Source organism: Myotis davidii, unplaced genomic scaffold, assembly GCF_000327345.1.
Source record: "Myotis davidii unplaced genomic scaffold, ASM32734v1 scaffold18, whole genome shotgun sequence".
Classification (NCBI taxonomy): domain Eukaryota; kingdom Metazoa; phylum Chordata; class Mammalia; order Chiroptera; family Vespertilionidae; genus Myotis; species Myotis davidii.
The window spans coordinates 2,226,403-2,250,399 of record NW_006292696.1 but is presented as its reverse complement, the minus strand read 5'-3'; the positions used below and the strand labels follow the sequence as shown (position 1 = coordinate 2,250,399).

At 43.9% G+C, this 23,997-nt stretch overlaps 1 protein-coding gene across 2 annotated transcripts in view; it reads left to right on the top strand.

Annotated features, from left to right (window-relative positions):
* The window catches only part of LOC102772209 (proton-coupled amino acid transporter 2), a 24,023-nt gene extending 701 nt beyond the window's left edge, over nucleotides 1-23,322 (top strand). Inside the window, exons 2-10 of one of the 2 annotated variants that reach the window (XM_006766272.2) lie at nucleotides 2,800-2,890; nucleotides 3,660-3,748; nucleotides 4,263-4,358; nucleotides 7,894-7,978; nucleotides 11,485-11,703; nucleotides 13,269-13,367; nucleotides 15,941-16,107; nucleotides 18,580-18,749; nucleotides 21,205-23,322. In XM_006766272.2, the coding sequence (XP_006766335.1) occupies nucleotides 2,800-2,890; nucleotides 3,660-3,748; nucleotides 4,263-4,358; nucleotides 7,894-7,978; nucleotides 11,485-11,703; nucleotides 13,269-13,367; nucleotides 15,941-16,107; nucleotides 18,580-18,749; nucleotides 21,205-21,476 (1,288 nt within the window). In that variant the 3' untranslated portion in view covers nucleotides 21,477-23,322. The remainder of the gene's footprint in view (nucleotides 1-2,799; nucleotides 2,891-3,659; nucleotides 3,749-4,262; nucleotides 4,359-7,893; nucleotides 7,979-11,484; nucleotides 11,704-13,268; nucleotides 13,368-15,940; nucleotides 16,108-18,579; nucleotides 18,750-21,204) is intronic. The other variant, XM_015565627.1, reaches the window with a different exon arrangement.
* The last annotated feature ends 675 nt before the right edge of the window (nucleotides 23,323-23,997 follow it).

Sequence of the window (23,997 nt, the reverse complement as noted above, 5' to 3'; positions counted from 1 at the left end):
TTTCTTCCACTTCCCTGGGGTGTGATTTGGGAGGGGGTGGGGGGGGAGGATCACTCATGAGGCTTTCAAACCTTGACAAGGAGGGGCCTACTGAAGGTTTAGGCTGGAAAGCCAAGCTATGGGGCTCCAGCTCCCTAGGCCTCCACCACTCAAGCAGAGCAGCTAGTTCACTTAGAAGAAATGGGGGGTGGGGGGGAAGGGCACAGTGGTGGACAGCTCTGCTGCTTTAAGAAGGTTTCAACACCATTGGTGTAGCAGAAACAACACCTGCTCCTTGAGTTCTCTAAGCCTCGGTTTCCCCATATGCAAAACAAAGAAATCAGTGGCAGTGTGAATGTAAGGAGGCCGCCTTGGAAATTCAATCTGCAGGGGTGATGGTGAGGGGGCGGGTTGCAAAAGGAGGGAGAAGTTACTGTAAGGAGCAGGCAAAGCCCCTTTCCACTGCCCTCTCTGCAGGGCAATGGAGGGATGAGGGATGGACACAATAACCTTGACATCTGTCTTAAAGAAAGAGCCTGAGGTTTCTATTGCCCCAGGGCTAGTTCTGAAGGTTGCTGAGAATGCCTGACACTGGGCAGGAGCTCTCTAGACTTGGGGGGGCGGGGGGGGGAAGCGGGGGCAATCCATACTGAGGGAGGGTATTTCTTAATCAGAGGTCCTGAGGGAACCAACTAGCTCTTGTGTCCTGAACTGACAGTGGTTTGGTGGCAATTTCAGCACTTAAGGATCAAAGAAATAACCATGTGAAAACTAGAGGACCCCTCTGGCTTGGAGGGAAGTAGTAAAATAAGTCTGGTGAGCATGGTACCGGTGGGGACAGCTGACTTGAGTTCCAGTTCCCACTCAGCTGCTTACCAGCTCGAGCAAATGACAGAGCTCCGTGGCCCAGTTTCTCCTCTGTGAGGTGACAGCTTGCTTCTCCTGGGAAGGCTGTGCAGGTGAATGGCACATAAGCCCCCAAGTGCAGTGTCCAGAAGTGTTGGCTGCTGTGAATAGGATGCTGGTCCAAGGTGACCAAAGGCGTTAGGGCTAAAACCTAGGTTTCCTGCCTTCCAACCCACTGCTTTGCACAAGTCACCACACTGTGTTTTTAAACTGGCTGAATTGCCCAAAGTTAGATCCTGATTTCCTAAGTCCTCTGGTGAGAAATTTCCAAAGTGACCCCTTGACTTTTTTTCTAGTTGCAAAACAGGACCTCATTGGAGGGTCACAGGGCACTGTGCTCTGTCAGCGATGCTGACACCCAGAGAGAGAGAGAAAGCCATGCAGAGACTCTCACTCTCTTTCTCCTCCAGTTGTTCTCTTCAACCCTTAACAAATTGATGGGCAGATCTTTAGAAAGCTAGAGAAGTTGGAGATTAACATCAAGTGTGGGTGTTTGGAGCAGTTATTCCAAAATATCCTTCCTCCAAACATTTACAGTGTCGGCAATGTGGACACATCTTCGTCCAAGATGACACAGCTAGTTAAGTAGTAGCCTTGGGTTTCAATCCCTGGTTTGTCCAACCTCAGAGGCCAAGCTCCTTCCAGAATACCTCTGCTACTCATTTTATAAGTCTCCTCTCTAGAAAGTTCTCCTGGGGAGGTGGGGGGGCGGAGGTTCTAAGGTTTCTAAGTTGTGGATGTAAACTCAATACTCACCTTGGTTTAAACCTGGTCCAGGTGCAAAGAAGTACCAAAGTAGGTTGCTGTCTAATTCATCAACAGAAAGGGTACTTCCCTGGAACTTTTATCTCTAGAGGTGTAGATCTTGTCCTCTGGTCTTCAAGAAAGGGTCTTGAAGGGCAGGGTTTGATTCCCAATCAGTGCAGGAGGCAGCTGATCAATGATTCTCTCTCATCATTGATGTTTATCTTTCTCCCTCTCTGAAATGAATAGAAAGAAAAAAAAGAAGGAAGGAAGGAAGGAAGGAAGGGAGGAAGGAAGGAAGGAAGGAAGGAAAGAAAGAAAGAAAGAAAGAAAGAAAGAAAGAAAGAAAGAAAGAAAGAAAGAAAAGGAAAGAAAGAGAAAAAGAAAGGGTCTGAGTGTTGGTGTTTGGGTTTGTGTTTGTGTTGGGATGGGAGGAGTCATGCCCTTCCTCAGCTTGATGTCCTGGCCTGAAGGGAAATACCCTTCTGGAGCTCAATCCCCAGATGACCCTGTCCTAACAGACTGCATCTGGGGACCCACGTCATCTGACCTATTTATTCAGAAGTCACAATGATTTCTTTGCTGCCTGCCCCTTTCTCCTTTCTCCGCATTCAATCCTGTCTCTGCTACTAGTTTTATGACCTTGGGCTGTGTGCTTCCCACTCTGAACCTCAGTGTCCGTGGCTGTGAAGTGGGGGTGCCCCTTTACTCATCTGTCTGGGCCTGTTTCCAGGAAGCAGTCCAGTAGAAGTGGGGTGAAGAACAGGAAGCAGTCCTGAGTTCAAATCCTGGCTCCCCAGTATATCCTCGGACACGTCATTAAAAAGAAACCTCTATCATCAGTTTCCTCATCTGTTTCCTCACCTTGACAAGAGGATTAAATAGGAAAATACATGTAAAACACCCAGCATAATGTCTGCTATATAGTAAGTGTTATAATGCCATAGATTGAATATCAGCTGCTAGAACCAGGACTGTTCTGGACAAACCAGAATGGCTGGTCACTCTCCAGGAGACTCAGAGGTGCCAGGCAAGGCCATGGGGACTGAGAGATGGCCAGGAGCTCACCTGCCCACCTTAACGCAGTGTTGGTATGCTGCAGGGCAATGTCTATTGGATCTCCTCACCTCCACACACCCAGACCATCATGTTTTTTTCACTCTCCTTTAGAGCGTTCCAGGCCTTGATTCACATGGTGAAATGCAACATGGGCACTGGGATCCTGGGACTACCCCTGGCTGTGAAAAACGCAGGCCTCCTGGTAAGGAGGGTGGCCATAGGTGGGGCCAATATGACTGGGTGATAGCAGGGAGGTGGGGGGAGAGGCTCTAAGGCAGCGGTTCTCAACCTGTGGGTCGCAGCCCCTTTGGCGGTCGAACGACCCTTTCACAGGGTTGCCTAAGAACATCCTGCATATCAGATATTTACATTACGATTCATAACAGTAGCAACATTACAGTTATGAAGTAGCAACGAAAATAATTTTATGGTTGGGTCACAGCACGAGGAACTGTATTTAAAGGGCCAGAAGGTTGAGAACCACTGCAAGGGTTTATAACGGTTTGCAATGAGCAGTCTTTCTGGGAGGCAGCTTGGTCCAGATGTGGAGTCTAGACATCTAATCTGGGTATGAGTTCTGGCTCTGCCACAGACTTTGAGTGGCCTTTGCAAGTTATTTGTCCACTCTCTGGGCCTCAGTTTCCTCCCTTGTAGAACGCAGGGATTGGACGACGCCTCTCCAGTTGTGCTTTACAGAGCACTCATTCTCGGGGACGCCTCGGAGGCCACTAAAGGTCAGAATCCTGGGTCCCCTATTCCCCATTGTCATTGCTTTCTGTACTTCACTGGAGTACTCCATGAGATTATCTTTGGAAGAATAGCTGTTGCTGCTAAAATAGGCTTGCAAACCAGCATTGCTAGGAAGTTCGTTGAGTCCCGGATATCTGCACTACCAAATGCCTCCCCGCTGCGTTGTTCACAATTCATTCTCCTCTCTCTTCCCCTGTCTCTTCGCTCCCCGCTTTCTTCAGATAGGCCCGCTGAGTTTGCTGGCCATGGGCCTCATCACCTGGCACTGTATGCACATCCTGGTCAGGTGTGCCCAGCGCTTCTGCCACAGGTGAGGAAAGCATCGCCCTCGTGTCAATTCCTTTGGTACTTGGTTCTCAGGGACATCCTCCACATAATAAGAGTTGATTGCTTCCAACAAGGCCAAGAAAAAGAGAAGCACTGAGGGCAGGGATGTAAGGCGAGGCTCTGCCATGTGACTCACTGGGTGCTGTCAATCAGGCCATTGTATCTTCTTGACTCACCTGTAAATTGAGTCTAAACAATCCATGCCTAACTCTGCCTCAGAGAATTGTCATGAGGATCCAGTGGGATCATGGATATAAAAACCTCTGTACCCATACAAAGTATGTATTGTATAGTAACCACTGCCCTTGACAGGTAAGGAAAACAAGCCACCAAGGGAGTAACACCAGGTGGCAAAGTCTGAACTGGAACTTGGGTCACTGCCCCATTGTCCTTTCCACTCCAGCTGGTCCTGCCTCGCTGTGTGTCTCCTGACTTTTCAGTGTATGATCTCAGGTTAAATTGCTTCTCAGTAACTGTGTATGCACTTCCTCCTGCAGGCTTAACAAACCCTTTATGGATTATGGAGATACAGTGATGCACGGACTAGCGGCCAGCCCCAATACCTGGCTCCGGGACCACGCTCACTGGGGAAGGTAACTTGTCCTTACTTTGCTAGAAGTGTGGCCATCGGCCATTCCTTCTTCCCTGGAAAGCTGGCTCTTACAGCACAGAACGTTGGACTCTCCACATGGAAGGGATTCATTGGCAACCTTCCTGATCCAGCCCCTCTTTGTATACCTCCATTGACAGGGTGTTCACCCTTTGCTATACAGCTTTAATAGTATCCACTTTTTTATTGATTTTTTTAGAGAGAAAAGGGGAGAGAGAAAGAGAAACATGAATTTGTTGTTATAATTATTTATGCTTTCATTGGTTGCTTCCCTTCTGTGCCCTGACCAGAGATCGAACTCGCAACCTTAGTTTCTTGGAACGATGCTCTAACCAATTGAGCTGCCTGGCCAGGGCTTCAGTTTTTTATTAAATCACATTTATCCAGTTGCTACTATGTGCCAGGCCCTGGAAATACTGTGAGGAGCAAGATACACAAGGCTTTGCCTCACAGAACTCATAGTCCAGTGGGGAAGAAGACAGGTGTTAAACAGTTTAGGACACAGTTACTTAGTAACCACTGGGGTAAGTACAATGAAGGAAAGAAGTAGCTAAGAGATCTGTGTGGGCTTGGGTGGAATTCCTGGGCCAAAACAGTGGTGATGGGTTCTGAAGGAAGTTCTTAAGAGTGAGGAATTACCTGTGGGAAAATGGGCAGGAGCCTAGAGGGCCTTCCAGGAAGAAGGAAAAGCAACATCTGAAGGTCCTGAAGCAGGAAGTGGCAGTTTCAAGGTATAGAAAGACCGGGTAACTTGAGGGTTGAGAGTCAGGGAAATGAAGCTAAAGAAGGATCCAGGGACTGATCTAGCTGTACATTTTAGACACTCTTAAAGGTTTTGTTCTTTTCTTTTTTTAAGCAACCAGGACACCATTGGTTTTAAGAAGGGAAGTAATTTAAGATTTTGATCAAGGAAGTAATTATATTTGCATTGTTTAAAGGTCTGTCTGGCTTCAGCAAGGAGAATAGATTGCAAAGGAGCAAGAAGAGATTAGTCAAACCCATGAGGACACGATGGTCAAAGTCCAGGCAGCTGGTAGTCATGGCTGGGACCAAGCTGACAGCAGTGGGAATGGAGAAAAGTGAATTTGGTCACGATTTGGGTCCTGGGGTTGTGAGAAAAGGAGAAAGTCCAAGTCAACTTAGATTTCTGATGACTTCTGTTTTGGTTGTGTCTGAGGTGCCTGGGAGATATTCAAGTGAGAATATCAAGTGGGTAGTTGTATGTATAGGTTTGTACCTATCTTCATGCAGGAGATGAAGAATCAAAGTGATCAGCCTGGAAGCCAGGGAGCAGAAAAGGTCTCTTAGAAAGTTTATAGTGAGAAGAAAAGAGAAAGAAAGACCAATAGGTTAATGACCCTTCAGTGAGCCGAAATCTTCCTCCTGCAGGGCCCACCTTTTAGCTTTCAGGGATAACAGAGAACAAGGCAACACCCTCTGTCCTCTGGTACTCAGGACTAAACTCACCCTTTTGTCTTTGATTTCAGGCCTGTACTCACCCTATAGGTCTACTTTTTTTCTGAGCACCATCTCAGTTGTCAAAGTCTAGCACCCTTGAATTGTGATACCTCAAACCCCAAACTGCAGTACCTGAGGTGTGCCCTGCTCATTTAATGTGGCCTAAAAGCATCACAGGTCTGGCATCTCCCTTGGCCCAAAGCCCATTCATGTATTGAATTAATGAATTCCGCTGTGAGCAGACTAGGAAGGCTGTGGGATGATAACCAGAATTTCCCCAATTGTGTCACCAAGAGGTGGTTTTTGCCTGTCACAACCCCTCAAATCCTTCTACTCACTGGGCACATAAAGTAGCTTTTCCCGCTCTCTTTTAGAAATCTTGCTTCACGAATCATCTCTCATGTAACTTGAGAACTTTTTTGAAATACGGGCTCCTCCTCTCAACACTTGAATGTGTTCATGTATCTCCATCTCAAAAGAATAAAATAAGTTAATAGAGTTTCCTGAAGCTTACACCATCCTCTAGCCACCATCCTAGCTCATATTCAACATCTGGTTGTTTGACAGATATCTGTTGAATGCCTACAATGTGCCAGGAAGTGCTTCAGGCAGTAGATCAGAAACAATGGGCACTCTCAAGACTGGAGCTCACAGTCTAGCTTCCATAAAGGACAGCCTACCCCCTGACTTTACTTCTGAACACCCCATTCATGCCTCTTTTGTGGGTCACCTGGCCTTTTTTGTCCTTAAATGTCTACAGAAGTTCTTCCCACTAAAATCCTGAAAGACCTCCTTGTCGCACCTTCTTCACCCTAGAGGACCTCTCAGCAGCACTGGGTCCAGTTGGCTATTCTCTTCTTCAAACATTCTCTCTCCTCTCTTGGCATCTATTAAACTATTTTTGTCCTCGTTTCCTGCCCACCTCTCTGGCCATTCCTTTGCATTTCTTGTGGAATTTTTTTGCTTCTATCCTTCCTTTTAATGCTGGTGTTCTCTACGGTTTGAATGCTGCCTTCTCCTTTTCTCACTTTGCACACTCTTGGTTGCTAATCTGTCTTCTCAAGGCTTTATCTATTATTGACAAATCAATAGTTCCAGACCTTAATACACAGTTGTCTCCTGTAGGAACCTCAAGCTCAGCAATTCAGATACTGAATGTGTAATTTCTTCCCTTTCCCCCTAAAATCTCTTCCTTCTGAGCATCCGACTTCATTTTGTTGCCCGAGCTAAAAACCCATCATCACTTAGGCCGTTTCCTTTCCCCAACTGGGTTTTGTAAGTTCTAGCTTCCTAGTATCTCTTAAAATGTTTCACTGTTCTCATCCTAATGGTCACATCTTTGTTCAGGCTGCTGCCATCTTTCATCTCCATTATTGTAAGAATCTCCTGCCCAACCTTCCCATCCTTAGCTTTGCTCCCTCAATGTGCTCTCCACATGGCAGCGAGAGAAATGTCTAATCCTTCTGCTGAAATGCTTTTCTCACTTCTTTCTCTCCATCTCCCCACCGCCTTCTTTCTTCTTTTATCGCTTCCCTTTCACAAGAGACTCTCACTTGGGTATTGGTGTTTCTAAGAAGGCTATCTGCTCTGTAATTTGGGTAAAATGCCCTTTCGACCATGGCCCTTAGAGCCATATTATTTTTGGTCCATCTTGACCACTAGTCTATAAACCACTAGAGGAAGGGACCACGTGTTATTTTTCTGTGTATCTTCAATGCCCACATAGAAAAAATTTAAATATTAATAATAGCTAAGAAAAACATTGTGCCTACTGCCCTACATTAATTAGTATCAGTTACAAGACATGCCTCAGAGCCAGGTGGGGAGAGGTTCCTGACTGTGAAGAATTTTACCACTTGCTGAGCTGAGAATGTGTGGGTGGTTGAGAAACATATTTATAAAAGAACTATTGTTACCTCACGTCTTACTACTGCCCCATTGTTGATTGTGGTGGCATGACCAAGGGTGCTGGTACAAGGCCACCACCCCCTGGGGCAAGAAATGACAAGCCAACTCTTTTTTTTAACAAGTGTTCTTTCTCTCTCTCTCCTCTCTTCCAGGCATATGGTGAGCTTCTTCCTTATAGTCACCCAGATGGGCTTCTGCTGTGTGTACATTGTGTTTCTGGCCGATAATTTAAAGCAGGTAGAGTCTTCTAGAGAAGGTGGGAGGGTAAAAGACTTGGAAAAGGAAGATCCTCTACTAGTTGTTCAACAAATGGCTGCTTCTTTGGGGGGTCCTAGTGTCCTCATTAATATAAAAAGAAAGTTAAACTAGATGCTATCAAAAAATCCAGACTTCTCCCAGTTCATTCATCTGCAGATTTCTGGAAGTCGTTACTTTCCCCACAGTACTCGGACTTTTCCTCAAGGTTGGTCTCTAAAATTAGACTGGAAGCCCAGATGGGTGTAGCTCAGCGGTAGAGCGTTGACCTAGGAACTAAGAGGTCACCGGTTCGATTCCTGGTCAGGGCATATGCCCAGGTTGTGGGCTCCATCCCCAGTGGGGGGCGTGCAGGAGGCAGCCAATCAATGATTCTCTCTCATCATTGATGTTTCTATCTCTCTCTCCCTCTCCCTTCCTCTCTGAAATCAATAAAAAATATATTTTAAAAAATAAATTAAATTAGACTGGAAGAAATCTTGCTTTAGAGCTTAATCATCCTTAACCCCCTCCTAAAATTGATATGGGTCTTTTCCAGTAATACCTCATTTTCTTTGGGCCATCTTTATCTACTGTTAGTTGTTCAATCTTTACAGTTCTTGTCCCCAGTAAGTTCTTTTAATCTAACCCAGAAGTTTATCTTGTAACAATTGATCAAAATAATATGAGCAATAACAGAGGCCATCCATAGTCAGTCATTCTTTAGGGGTCTTTTTCTGTTTTGGTAATCTCAGAAGTAGAAAAATGTAAAAAATTTAGAAAGGAAAAATATAGTAAGCATTCAAAGTTAGCTTCTATTATGTGTCAGGTACAGTGCTGAACATTTTATATGCTTTCATTTAATTCTCTCCATGACCTTATCTGAATAGGTATTGATGAGAAAACTGGTGCTATACACTCTATTAATGTATATAAGGTCACAGAGACACAGTTAAAAAGGCAGGCCTTTTGCCCTGCCTGGTGTGGCTCAGCTGGTTGGAGTGTCATCCTATACACTAGAAGGTGGTGGGTTTGATTCCCAGTCAGAGCACATACCCAAGTTGTAGGTTCAATCCCCATTCAGGGGGCATGTAGGAGGCAACTGATCGATGATTCTCACATCTGTATCTCTCTCTCCCTTTCTCTCTCTCTCTCTGTCTCTCTTAAATCAATAAAAAAAATTGCAGGCCTTTTGATATCAGAGCTCAAGTTCTTAAACGTTATGTTATATTGCTTCTGAAAACAAAAGAAAATTAGTCTAGTGCAACTACTCACAATTATTGTTTTAATGTATTGTTAACTGGTTCGCAATTTGCAATTTCCTTACAGTTTTAAATGTAATTTTTAATAGGGTATTAGTATTTCACACAGATTGACCATGACTTAGTCTTCTATTGTTATTTTGTTTCCCTTTATTTATACTCTATTATATTCCATACAAGTCTTAGTACACCCCTTTATTTCCTTAGTATATATTTCTTAAAGGATAAAAGAGTTTGTTTTGAAGGCTTTCAAAACACATTGCCAGATTGCTGCTTGGAAATCAATCTGATATCAGCAGAACTTTATTTATCATCTGTCTAGAGACAAGGCAAGCATTGTCTTGAGTTTGCAGGCTCGGTGGAATGTGTTCTAAAGCATATAAAAAGTTAAATATCAATATGATATTTTGGTGCCAGGTCAGGATGCTACTAACAACAGCCTGAGGTTGGGATACTTAATTGTGAACTACAGGGTAGAAATGTGTGGGTGAGGGGAAGCTCATTGGAGCAAGGGAAGGCTCCCTTGGGAGGTGCATCTGAGCAGGGTGTTGAAGAGCATTGGTGGCAGCCAAGGTGGGAGAAAGGAGGAGTGAACACCTGGGGACAGGAACGCAGGGGACTTGCTTAGGAGAGGCAATACAATTGGTTGTGGAAGAGCCTTCAAGGCTGAATGGAGCCCATTTATGGAGAGCCTTGAATGCCTGGCCAGTGTTCCAACTATTCTTCCTACTGTAGTGAAGAATCAGAAAAAAAAACACAAGACAATGATTTATTTAAGTATTCATGATATGTTGTTAAATGAAAAGGACATTTCAAAATAAGAGTGTATGCTATGATCACAGTCTTATAAAATAAAAAGGATTCATATTATACATGTCATTGTTGTACTATATGGAAAATGTGTAGATGCATATATTCCAAGGCATTACTGCGGCTACCCAAGGGTGCTGAGGTGATCACTGCTTTACATTTTCTTCTTGCCTAACTCTAGTTTCTAATGGTTCTACAGTGGATTGTGTGGCTTGCACAGTAAGACTGTATCAGTGAAGTAATGCTAATTCTAAATGAGGATGGTACCGTCCCTCCCCTGCCCCTGACTTTGCCAGTGGGTGTTTACACTGTGTGTAGGAAGGTATTTTTTGTCTCAATGATCAGGGGATGCTAATTGATTTCATTGGGTGGGACCCAGGGATGCTAAATGTCCTGCAATGAATGGTCCCAACCTCACAAGAAGAGTTCTCTCACTCAAAATGCCTGTATTAGTCTATTTAAGAAACAGTTAAGCGATGATTGTTTTGTTTGTTTCTTTGTTTGTTTTAAGCAAAAGAAACAGATGCTGGGGAACTCAAGTACTTAAGCAAAAATATAAGTGTAGTAGAAGAATATTGGCAAACTTCCAAAATGACAAAGAAAGCTAAAAAAATAAAATAAAATAAATGGGTCTCAGAAAAGAACAGGAACCAGGGCAGTTAGGGAGATATACATAGAACTGACGTGGTCTCCTCAGGGATCCCTTGTCAGAATTAATTTTTACCCGTTCTTTTTCTGCCCCTGTGTCATTTTGTCATTTTGCTAGTTATTTAGATTCAGGTTGCAGGGAGAGATGGTGAATGCCCTTACTTAAGTCAAAGGCCTGCCCTTTAGTTCTGCCCTATGATTGTGGCCTACAGTCCTCTCCTCCCAGGTTGTGTCTGGGTGAGAGAGAATTCACAAAAAATAAATCAAAATCAGGAAGAATGGATGCTGAGTTTCCAAGAGCTGATAAATAGCCAATAAAAATACAGTTATTTTGTATTAATTTTACTTTTTCTTTTTTGTTTGTTTGTTAGTCCTCACCTGAGAATATTTTTCCACTGATTTTTTAGAGAGAGTGAAAGGGGAGGGGGGAGAGAGAGAAACATTGATTTGAGAGATACACATAGATTGGTTGCCTCCCACACGAGCCCCGACAAGGGCTGAGGACTGCGCCTGCAACTGCGGTACATGGTCTTGACTGGAATTGAACCCGGGACCCCTCCGTCTGAGGGCCGATGCTCTATCCAGTGAACCACATCGGCTAGGGCTAGTAATTTTATTTTTATTAAAGTTATTTTGCTGCCTCTTTTGCAGAAGTATGGTGCAGAAGGTTTACAATAAGAAGTTCCTAAGTTCACCCTAATTCAAGTGAGGCATTCCAGCCCTGTGAGAGGGAGTTTGACTGTGGACCAGCTATTGACTCTTCCACTTGCTTTTCCCATTTTTCCTCAGGTGGTAGAAGCTGTTAATAGCACCTCCAGCAATTGCCATTATAATGAGACGGTGATTCTCACACCCACCATAGACTCTCGACTCTACATGCTCGCCTTCCTGCCCATCCTGATGCTGCTGGTCCTCTTTAGGAACCTCAGGGTCCTGTCCATCTTCTCCATGTTGGCCAACATCAGCATGCTGGTCAGCTTGATCATCATCGCTCAGTACATTGCCAAGGTTAGTGCATACCACACATCTGACTCCTGCTGGGGGCAGAGCCTTTAATCAATAATAGACTGATACTTGGCACCAACACTGAGGGTAGTTAAGTGTTTATCTCATTATCCAGCCTGGTACCCGCCTCAGTGTAACATGTCTTCCACAAAGATGTCTCTGTGAAATCTCATTCTTCTGGGTATCTCCTCTTGCATGTTGCTCCTCCAACCATTGTTTTGTGTCAAATTCTGGCTTAAAAAAATGCTTTGCCAGGAAAGCATCATAATTGGTGAACGATAGATTATTCCTGTAATGCTGGAGTAGCAGCAAAAAGCAGAAAGAAAGCAGCATCTTCCTATCTGATTGCATCTGTCTAGTCTTACATATTCTAGGCTGCAATTCCAGGCACTCAAAATCACCCCCTCAGGCACTCAAGAGGAAAAAACCCTCATATTTTATCACAGAGATATAGAGTCTTAAAAGGCCAAAAGCCAATCTATCACAATGTAAATTATAACATCTTTGAAGTTGACTTACACATACTGATTTTCCCTCAATTTCCTACTTTTCTATCCTTTCTAATTTTTATTTTATAATGGACAAGACCACACAGAAATTTAAATCACAGAAGCTCCTTGTCATATCTAATACCTTTCAGATTTTTTTCTCTTTCAGAAGTCGCAAGGAATTTAGTAATAATAACAAATTAGGTAAATATTTTGGGGTAACTATAAGTGAGTTTTATATTCCTTAAGGCAATATTGATGAATTCCACAAAATTGAATTTTCTAATGAGATAGCTACCTTTGGTTCTTGTTTGGACAACCCCAAAGGTTGCTCAGTGAGAGGAATGGTTCTGTAATGATTTTCACATTCTAGGTCACAGGGTACATAACATATTTATTTCATACATGTTCCTCCTCTTCTATTTGTGTTATATATATTATTAATTTCAGAGAGGAAGGGAGAGGGAGAGAGAGATAGAAACATCAGTGAGAGAGAATCATTGATTGGCTGCCTCCTGCATGCCCCCTACTGGGGACCGAGCCCACAAGCTGGACATGTGTGCCCTTGATTGGAATCGAACCCAGGACCCTTCAGTCCGTAAGCAGACACTCTATCCACTGAGCCAAACCAGCTAGAGCCTCCTCTTCAATTTGTAGCTCATTGAAAATGAAGAGATTTTCATATTTAACTAATTCCTTTGGGCTCCCTGGACTATCGCTGTAACTTAGTAATTGCCAATACCCATAACCACTGTACAAAGTGTTCTTGGGCACTTTAGGCTGGCACTAACCTATGGTGTGCAAGACTTTCTTTTGTTGGATTCTGATAAACCAAACTCCCTTGTGAAATATCGATTCTTCAATACTTTGACAATACCTTGATATTTTCCCCCCTCTGGCTCTTTGTTCTTGTGCAGTGTTAAAATCAACTTGGATTGTTGCCTACTTCCTTTTGAAGTTTTCTAAATTACTTGACATTTAATTTTTAAAAAAATTCAGGTCTACTTTCAGAATGCCCTCTTAAAGGAGCCCAAACATGCTTTGAGGGTTAATGTCTTACCTCATATCTCTTTCCTATAGGATATTCCAGACCCCAGCCAGTTGCCACTGGTAACAAGTTGGAAGACCTACTCTCTCTTCTTCGGAACAGCCATTTTTTCATTTGAAAGCATTGGCTTTGTAAGGTTTGAATCAGGGTGGAATTTCCCTGGTGCTGTGGGTGACCTCCTGAGCGGGTGCTGGGTGCTCTGGGTTTTGGGGTTTCTGTGCACACGGGAGAAAGTAACCTCTGGCTTCAATAGGGTCCGTTGTCACCAGCAGGAGAAAAGCAGGTTACAACAGAGAGGCAGTCAGGAGAGAGATCCATTCTTATCCCCGTACACCTATGAAACGTATCTTCATGTCAACATGTGTTTCCTAACCTTTTAAAATCAAGGCAAATGGAGGTGTACCATTTAAATGACAGGACCTGATGAAACGTAAAGGAGTTTTAAACAAGAAAGTACTGGATCCTTACGATGGATTATTACATAGTCTCTACTTCCACACTTGAGGAAGGACAGTGCTGTGTATATAACTTTTTAATTTATATACAATGCAGTTCGCTTTTGGGGAATTGGAGGGGGGGGTTGTACATTTCTGTAAGTTTTGAGAAATGCATGGAGTCATAGATACACCACAATTGGGATACAGAACAATTCCCTCACCACAAAAAACTCCCCACCTCCATTAATCCCTAGCACCCACCACCTGTTCACTGTCTCTGCTGCCTTATCTTTCCCAGAATATGCAGGGGATTATACAGTATGGAACCCTTTGAGACTGGCTTCTTTCACTTAGCTGCATGTAGGATCATCCATAGTGTTGCATGTGTCAGTAGCTCGTTGCTTCCTATCTCTTGAGCATCCACTGTAGCAGGGACACTACAATTTACCAATTCACCTGTAGAAAGATATTAGGGTTGTGTCTAGGTATTGACGATGATGAGTAATGCTGCTATAAGCATTGCGTCCAGGTTTTGTGGGAACATCTTTTTATTTCTCTAGTAGGCTTGCTAGTTCACAGGCAGAATATACTTCAGTCTCATTTCTGCGGGCCATGGTTCCTTGGTTCTGGCCTAAGGAAAAGATTATTTTTAGCTGGGAGAACTTACGCAGCTAAAATGTATTACAGAGTGGGAAAGCTCGGGGTGGATTGTCTGCTCTCCACATAACCCCCAGGATGTTTTCCTGAATACCTGCTGCAACTGCGAACCTGCCCCTCACCCAAAAGGAAGTGGAAAGGCACAGCAGTGACCCCCACTTAGCACTCCCTTCACGCAGTTCCCATATGCAAGGGGCAGGGAGGAGATGCATGTAGGACAAAAAGTCATTAACGATACCAGGGCATAGATGCTACGTTCCCACTGAGACCACACATACCCAGTGCTATAGGAGTACAGGCAGAATTGAGTAGAAGCAAGCACTTGGACTTTGGAGGACACCCCAGTCTGCACCTTGGCTCTGCCACTTGCAAGCTGTGTAACTTGGGGCACGTTACTTCATCTTCAGAGCCTTGTTCTCCTCCTCTGTAAAATTAGCCCTATACACGTACAAGCTTCATAGAGTTGTGGTCTTCACAGCATTGGTTCAAGAGACAGAAGTGACCTTTGGGTGCCCAGCAGGCTCAAGAGGCAGACTGGTCTCCAGATGGATGCTCTCAGAGCCAGGGATGCATCCGGGGTGCAAGGATCCTAAGAACATGGTCTGGGGAGAAATGTGCTACTGGGGAACCAGGAAGCTCTGGTCCAGCTGTGCCACCAGCCCACCGTGTAACCTGCGTCTCAGCCTCCCCATCTGTACAGGGAGGGATGAGTACACTGGAATCGGAAGTCTCAGATTCAGATGCCTTTGGAAGGCGGTGTGGGTGAGGAGGCAGGCATATGTCAGTGTGAGTGAAAGAGGGGGGCCTGGTGAATGGGGAAAGAATGTTGTGCCTAAAGACATTCATAGTCATTCAATTTTCTTAAAGGCTATGCTGGCCAAAGAAAATGCATCTGCCCAGATCGGGCTGCCCCAAGGAGCCTAGCTCCTTGGTCCTGGACAACCCGAGGGGACCTCCCAGCTCTGAATGGTCCCGGGTTCATCTTGTGACTTCTTTAATTGTGGTAAAACACACCTAGCACAACTTATCTTCTTCACCATTTCAAGCACACAATTTAGTGACATGATAGACATTCACATCATTGTGCAACCATCACATCCATCCATGTCCAGAATTCTTTTCCTTTCAAGAAACTGAAACTCTGTACCCATTAAACAATAACTCCTCAATTCCCCTCCTCCTCCAGTCCCTGGAAACCATCATTCTACTTCTGATTCCATGAATTTGTCTAGTCCAGGTACCTCGTATAAATGGAATCATGAAGTATCTGTCCTTTTGTGTTTGGCTTAGTTTATTTAGCGTAATGTCCTCAAGGTTCATCTATGTTGTGGCACGTTCCAGAATCTTCTTCCTTTTTAAGGATGAATAATATTCTATGGTGTATGTATACCACATTTGTTTATCCATTCATCCATCCATGGACACTTTTCTAAAAAGTTTCCACCTTTTACTGTTGTGAATCATGCTGTATGAACAATGGGTGTGCAGATATCTGTTCAGGTTCCTGCTTCCAACTCCTTTGGGTATATACCCAGAAGTGGCATGCCTTTCTTCTTTGCGTCATGGCCCTCTTTCTCCTGCTGTCTTCTCACACTGTGTTATTTCTGTAGGTTCTGCCCCTGGAAAATAAGATGAAGGATTCCCGCCGCTTCCCAGCTATCCTGTCTTTGGGAATGGCCATCATCACTGCCCTGTACATTGGCTTCGGGGTTCTGGGCTACCTGCAGTTTCAAAACAACATCAAGGCCAGCATAACCCTTAACCTGCCCAACTGCTGGTAACTTTATGGGCCCTCTGGTGGGGGGCAGGGGGACTCAGGGCCAGGTGGGAACGTATAGGTCACTCCCTCCTCCCTCCCACAGATGGCAAACCGAGGCCTAGAAGGCCTCCCCAGGGAGAAGCAGAGCTGTTGCTGGAGCCCTGGGCTCTGGGTTCTCTGTTCAGGGAGCTCCTTCTTTAACTACAGCCTCTCATGTTGAGTGAGGCCTTGTTATCTCAGAATGGAGGAGGACATATTTAGGGAGAAAGGAAAGAAGTGAGAATCCTTGGTCACCTAAGGAGAGAAGGGAAAGGTCTAGGGAGGGCAAGAGACAGAGAGAGGAGTCGGTGGTGGCAATACTTTTCATTATATTTGAAACCCTATCCTGTTTGGCTTAGTAGAAAGAGCATTGGCCCACAGATGGAAGGGTCCTGGGTTCGATTCCGGTCAAGGGCACGTGCCTCAATTGCAGGCTCGATCCCCAGGAGGCAACCAGTTGATATGTCTCTCTCACGTCGATGTTTCTCTATCTCCCTCCCTCCCTTCCACTCTCTCTACAAATTAATGAAAAAATATCCTCAGGTGAGGATTTAAAAAAATTTTAGCAATTATATTTGCGAAGGCTGTATTACCAAATCTTGCTTGCCACGGCCTGTGGTGCACATCCCCATGTCAGAGTAGCTAAGATGAAAAGTAGTCAAACAAGAACCAATTTGGGAGGACCCACTGTGAGAATGTTTTCTTCAAATGCACTCAGTTCAGGCAACAGTTAGCTGAGCCAGACTTCAACAGAGCCACATTTAAGTGGACACACAAAGCCATATTGCATTGTGAGCATTTATGCCCCTGACCAGGGCCGGGAGCCTGCGACCAAGGTACGTGCCCTTGACCGGAATCGAACCTGGGACCCTTCAGTCCGCAGGCTGACGCGCTATTCACTGAGCCAAACCGGCTACGGCGTGGGTGCCTTCCTTTTTAAGGGGCACTTGGAGGCTTAGTTGGCCTTAAGTGGGGTACCTTTCCCAAGTTGATAAATGTCATTCATCAAGCGTTTACTGCAGGCCAGTTATATGCAGATGCCAGTCTAGGCACATGGGGGCATGCAGTATGCTGATGTGAGTAGACTATGAATTTCAGCTTCACTGTCTTCCTTGACTCATAATCCAGTGGAAGTGGGGAAGGGATAGATAGTATAATAAGCAATTGCAGCACAGAATAGGAAAAGAAGCCCTCTAGAGGAGCAAAGAGGCCTTGTGACTTTCAAGGAAAGAAACTACATTGGAATAGGACAACAGAGAATCTTGTTGTCCAACAAGGCAACTCTGCCCAGACAAGGATCACTCTGGCACTCCTGGGTCCAGGTCCCAGTAATACTGCCTCCTGGTTTGTGGTCATGGATGATTTACTTAACCTCTCTGACCTTTGGTTTCCTCATCTATAAAGCAGAATTGTCATGGGATTGAATTGGGCATGTTAAAAGCATCTGGCATGTAATACCTGCTCAAAAGACGGGAATTTCAAGAAATCAGTGGGGTTTGGGACAGATGGAAATGGAGTAAGTGGTATTCTAGGCATCAGGACTACTGTGAGCAAGAAATGCAGAAATGTGGAAGTTAGCTTTTTAAAGAATGGCCTAAACACAGACTCAGACATACATGTACACACACACAGGTTTATTAAACATGGGAAGATCCATCTACCACATTCGTGGATTAAAGGAAAAATGTCATATCTTCATAGGTCAGAAAAGGCTTTGATAAAAGTCAACATCCTCCATCACACACTCTCTCTGCTTCTAATCTGATGCCTGCAAGTAATCCTACCCCTCTTTTTACCCGCCCCCAGCCCTCGCATAGCCCTATTTGTAGACTGCCTCTGCCCCCAAGGATTTGGGATTCTGCAGTTCTCACAACCTACTAGAAGCATTTGTTGAGGAGCTGTGCCAAGAGCTTTGGGGGGAATCCAGAGAATTCCTAAGGATTGTCAGAGATCACAGGACCAGAGTCTTTCAGATCCATGGTTTTTGGCCTTTGCCACTTATCACTTGTCTCTCCCTGGACAAGGTATCCAGACTGAGCCTCTCTTTCCTAAAATCCAAAATTGAGCATCAGGTGATAGTGGTTTGTTATATACTAGTATATATACCCATGTTATATATATATATCCATGCGCAGGTGTTATATATACCCATGCTCAGCTGTTATATACACCCATGCTCATGTGTTTTGTCTATTATACCCAGGCTAAAGATTCTTTTTATTTAAAGATGACCCTCTCAACTGTTGCTTTTCGAATCCATGATGGTTCAGTCTATTTTCACTGCGTGCTCTGCTGTGACTCCCTTTTGGCCTTTAGAGGTTCCCTCCCCATCACTTTTAGACAAGAAAACTACAGCCAGAGGGATTGTCCTAAGGTCAGAGGTTAATAGTCTGAAGAGGTCGGGTGTCAGAGCCCAGTGGTCATAGAAAACATCACCGTTTTGTCCTGCAGGCTGTACCAGTCGGTCAAGCTCCTCTACATCGCCGGCATCCTGTTCTCCTACGCCCTGCAGTTCTACGTCCCTGCAGAAATCATCATCCCCTCCGCCATCTCCCGGGTGTCCAAGCGCTGGGAACTGCTTCTGGATTTGTCCATCCGCTTCACCATGGTCTGCCTGACATGTGAGTAGAAGGCAGAGAACAATGTTACTCTTTTCCCGAGGGCTGTCAGAAATCAGCCAGATGGTAAAGGATAGTCGTAATAATCGGCACTGATTGAGCACTAAATTGAGCACTAATTTCAAGGACCGGAAAAGGCTTGGCAAGTAGTAATTCATTTAAGCCTCAGGGATAAGCTAATTCTTACATCTACCTAATAAGACAGATTTGATGCTGGGCAGCCTGAGGACGTGGCACAGCTTATCAAACAACAATCATAATAAGAACTGATATTTATTAAGCATCTACTGTGTGCCAGGCACTGCGCTAAGCTCTTTTTTAGTCCATATTTTATAGAATTTTATTCAGTCCTACAGGAACTCTTATGAGGTAGGATTATGAGAAACCCTGCTTTTTCAAATGAGAACACCAAAGCAGGGAGAGATAAGTATTTGGCCAAGATGTGCCAGAGGTGGGATTTGAACCCAAGTCATCTAAGTCCCGAGCCAGACCCTCCGCCTCCAGGACGGAGGTTGAAAACGACAGTCGGTGTGTCTCATCTGGCAGCAGAGGTGTGTTGTTTGGCCCCCACAATGTATAAATGTATAAATCCGGGAAAACATTCAAAATCTGGCAGATTTCACTTACAAATCCAAATTTCTAATAGTTTTGGGGGGAATGATTTACCAATTCTAGGGTCACGTTCCCCACTGGCAGTAGTCAACTGGACTTGCCCCCTGGCTGGTCCCTGCTCACTTGTTGGCTTCACTGGCCCCACTCAGCCCCTCACAGCCCTCCCCCTGCTCCAGGCCCCGGGATCCCGGTATGGCATTTCTATGAGTATCTTAACAGGAACAAAGCATTTGATAGAGATTCCTGCCTTGGGTGTGATAGAGCCAAGCTGCCCCTAAGGCTTCTTTAATTGTGATTCTAAGAATCTCCCTCTACTTCTTGCTGTACTAGACCAGCCCATTTATTTCTCTGGACACTGATTTTCTTCCTTTGACGTGATCTGTTCCCAATTTACCCTAGGAGGTAGGGACACTGCCATTCAGAATCACAGAGACTCCAAAGGGCTGAAGGAATTTGTCCCAAATATAAAAATAACAACTTCTACTAGGGATCAAGCCCACAATCCCAGGCACGTGCCCTGACCGGGAATCGAATTGGGAAACTTTTGGTGCACGGGATGATGCCCAACCAACTGAGCCACACCGGCCAGGGCTACTTGTTTAAAACTTTAACACCATTTGCAATATGAACCATAATACCTAAAAGGGTAGATATCATTTATCCCCACTTTGTAGATGAGGAAACAAGTAGAGAAAGGGACAGGGACTTACCCAAAGGAGAAGCCAGAATCCTGCCTTCCAGGACTGTTTTCATTGTTGTCCCACACTCTTCCTCCACAAGAAGCCTGGGGGAGGCTTCTGGTCAGTTTTAGTGAAAATTTTGCATCCAGTAAAATAAAAAATGTAAAAGCACAGGCCTGTAAAACATCCTATGAGGGAAAAATAGAATGTCAAAATCTGTAGCTTTTAGTGTTTCTTTGTCAGATGTTTTCTGACATGTATGTAGAAGACACTTTTAGAGAGAGCCTGTGTTCTTATTCCAAGACTCTTCTCTCCTAGAAATAATTTTACATCCTCATGTCTACAAGAGGTGCTCCTAGTGTGTTAATTATTAAAATGTTAGCGCTAGGAAGTAAGGCTGTTGTTGTTTTTTTATTTTTTCAATTTTTGTCTGTTTTGTGCATTGATACATCCTAAATAGTTTGGGACAGTTTCCAGCACTGTTACTTAGTGTTACTTATGAAGAGTTTAATCGTTGAATATGCATGGATTCAAAATGTACCTTAGTGGCATAAAAATTATTTTAAGATAAAAACATTTGAACCAATAGAAGCTACAGGGGGAGAAAACAATTATAACTAAACTTCCTTTGCCAAATTAAGCAGGACCTCCTGAAAAGCAAAGCTGCCAGACAGTCCCTCTCAGGAAGGTTTTCAGCCAGAAAGAAGACTGGGTAATTACTTAAAATGAGCTTTATCTGAGACTTCACTCCTCCCTTGCACCCTTAGAAAATGGGAATATGAACCCCCTATCTTTGGCTGCTCCAGGAGCCAATTCACCTGAAGGTTCCCTAGCCCCGGATAAACTTTGTCTTTCCTCCTATTTAATGTGTCTATTGTCCATTAAATTTGCAGGCCCTCATCACGGAACTTAAGTGGGTAGTTTTTCCTCACAAAAATATGAATCTATAAATTAGAAAAATTATTGGAAGGAAACACACCGAATTTTTAATGTGTAACATCTAGTGAATATGATTGGGGGTATTGTAGGACTTGCAACTTTTTCTGTATGAAACTGGATGTATGAAAAACAACTGGTTTGTGTTTTAAGAAAAGGATTTTTAAAACGAACTTTCGCAGCTTGGTTAAACCTGGGATGATCTATCTATCCCATATCATCTCCCACAGGCATCTTGGCCATCCTCATCCCCCGCCTGGACCTGGTCCTCTCCCTAGTGGGCTCCGTGAGCAGCAGTGCCCTGGCCCTCATCATCCCACCCCTCCTGGAGATCACCACCTACTACTCAGAGGGCCTGAGCCCCCTCACCATCGTCAAGGACGCCCTGATCAGCATCCTGGGTTTCGTGGGCTTTGTGGTGGGGACCTACCAGGCCCTGGATGAGCTCATCCAGCCAGGACACCCTGTCACCTTTTCCAACTCCACCATTTTTATTCAGTGAAAATGGCACAGCTCCTTACCCACCAGCATCTGACTGTTAAGGCTATGGAACTCTTTTATATATGCATTATCTTTATTTTACAAGGACTCACCAGCTACAAGGCCTAGGTGGTAAGTAAAACAAATTTTTGTTTATTCCTTTTCTTTCCATCTCTAGCTTTCTACTACAAGGAGAGCTCTCCCATGGAAGGCTCTCCATTCCACCCAACGTTTTGGCCATTCACATGGTGACTCTCACACCTTGAATGGAGCTATGCAAGAAGAAGCCACTGGGGGCACCCAAGTGGCAGCAACTGGCAGGAGGAGGTGTGGCCAGCTAAGGCTGACCCTGATTTGACAGAGAAAAGGTTCCAGCAACCTGTGCCCAGCTCCAGCATCAAGATGAATTAGGCCAAGAGGCCCATTGTGAGCTGAAACTCTCAAACAGAGAAAAGCCATCATATTTGTCAAGGGCAATAAACTTTCTAAACCACTGGATAAAGTTTTGGCCCAGTTCAAAGATCCCAACAATGGACAGGAGGCATGAAGATAAATGTGCCAATGGCAGGGGAAAAGGGATGGACAATGATATTATTTGGCATCATTTACCTTTTAAGTCTTACAACACCTTGACTACCGACTGTGTGCCAAGCATATTCAAGGCTCTTGTAGTAGATTGCAAACATGGCCACAAATTCTTCTTGACAATGTGACTTTTCAGCTCCTCCCATGAATGCAGATAGACAGACAGACAGAGCCAAATGCCCACTCCTACCCCTTCATAACGCCTAGTAGAAAAATAGGCAAATGCACTAGCAGGGAATTCGTAAGAGAACAAATACAAATGTCCAAATTATGTAAGATGTTCACCTGCTGGGGTCCATTCACCTTCAATAGTAACCAAAGAAATAGGAATTACTGGTAAAGTAACAATGAGTCAATTTTACTTATCACATTTCTAAACATTTTAAAGATTAATAAAAAGTTGGCACTGGCGGAGTGTGGAAAAACTGGCACTCTTTTTTTTTTTTTTTTGGTGGTAGTGCATTCGGTACAACTTTTCTGGCGGACAATATGAATCAAAATTGAAAATAAGAATATTATTTGACCCAACAATTCTTCTGACACTTCCTCCTAAGGCAACAATCAAATGTTCAAAGGTATATTTATAAAGCTGCTCATCACTGAAAAATTGGGTATGTCCAGTATATCCAATAGTAAGGGTTTTATTAATTAAAATAAGGCACCCCCCCCAAAAAAAAACTATACAAGGAAGCAATTGGAAATCTCAAAAATTGCTGGTGGAAATGCAAACTGGTGCAGCCACTTTGGAAAATAGTTTGGTGGTTTCTTACAGACTTAAAAATACACAAGCAATCCTACTCCAAAATCTTCACCAGATAAATAAAAACACTTGACCACATGAAGTCTTGTACATGAATGTTTCCAGCAGCTTTATTCATAATCACAAAAAAACTGCAAGTAATCTAAATGTCCATCACCGGATGAACGAAGAAGCACATTTTGGTATGTCCATCCAATGGAATACTACTCAACCATGAAAAGGATTAAACTGTTGCATTCAATGACATGGATGAACCTCAAAAGCATCATGCTGAGTGAAAGATGCCAGACGTAAAAGCTTACATGTTTTATGGTTGCATTTATATAACATTGTCAAAGATGCTAAACCGAATGGATGGATGTTGGAGGAGAAGATTCACTACAAAGGGGCCTGAGGGAACTTTTTGGCATGATGGAAATGTTATATAGATTAGTGTTAGTTATGAGGCTGTATGCATTTGTCGAAACTTGTTGAACTGTATACTTTAAAAGGGTGATGTTTTCTGGATGTCAGTTATACCTCAATAAACTCCACTTTAAAAATCAAATGTTCTCCAGTCATTAAAATTTATTTCTTCATCTGTTTGGCGAAGTGAAAATATGGATAGCATATATTAAGTGAAAAGTTGTATTAGCATTTCAAATACGACAGTTGCACACCCATATTCAGAGCAGCATGATTCACAATAACCAAAAGGTGGAAGCAACCCAAAGGTCCGCTGGCAGATGAATGGGTAAACAAAATGTGGTATATGTTACAATGGAATATTACTCAGCCCTAAAAAGGAAGGAAATTCTGACACATGTCACAACACAGATAAACCTTGAGGACATTATGCTAAGTGAAATAAGCCAGTCACAAAAAAAGACAAATAATGCATCATTCCAGTTTTATGAGGTACATACAGTAATCAGAGATATGAAAAAATAAAGTAGGATTGGGGAGGGGGAGGATCCTAGCAGAGAGGGGGGAGGAAAGTTTAATTGGTATAGAGGTTCAGTTTCGAAAAATGAAGAGTTCTGGAAATTGGTTGTACACATTGTGAATGTATTTACCAGTAACACCAGTAACTGCACACTTAAAAATGGTTAAGTTGGCTGCCCGGCCAGTGTGCTCAGTGGTTGACCATCAACTGTGAACCAAGAGGTCACCAGTTCAATTTCTGGTCAGAGCACATACCCAGGTTTCGGGCTTGATC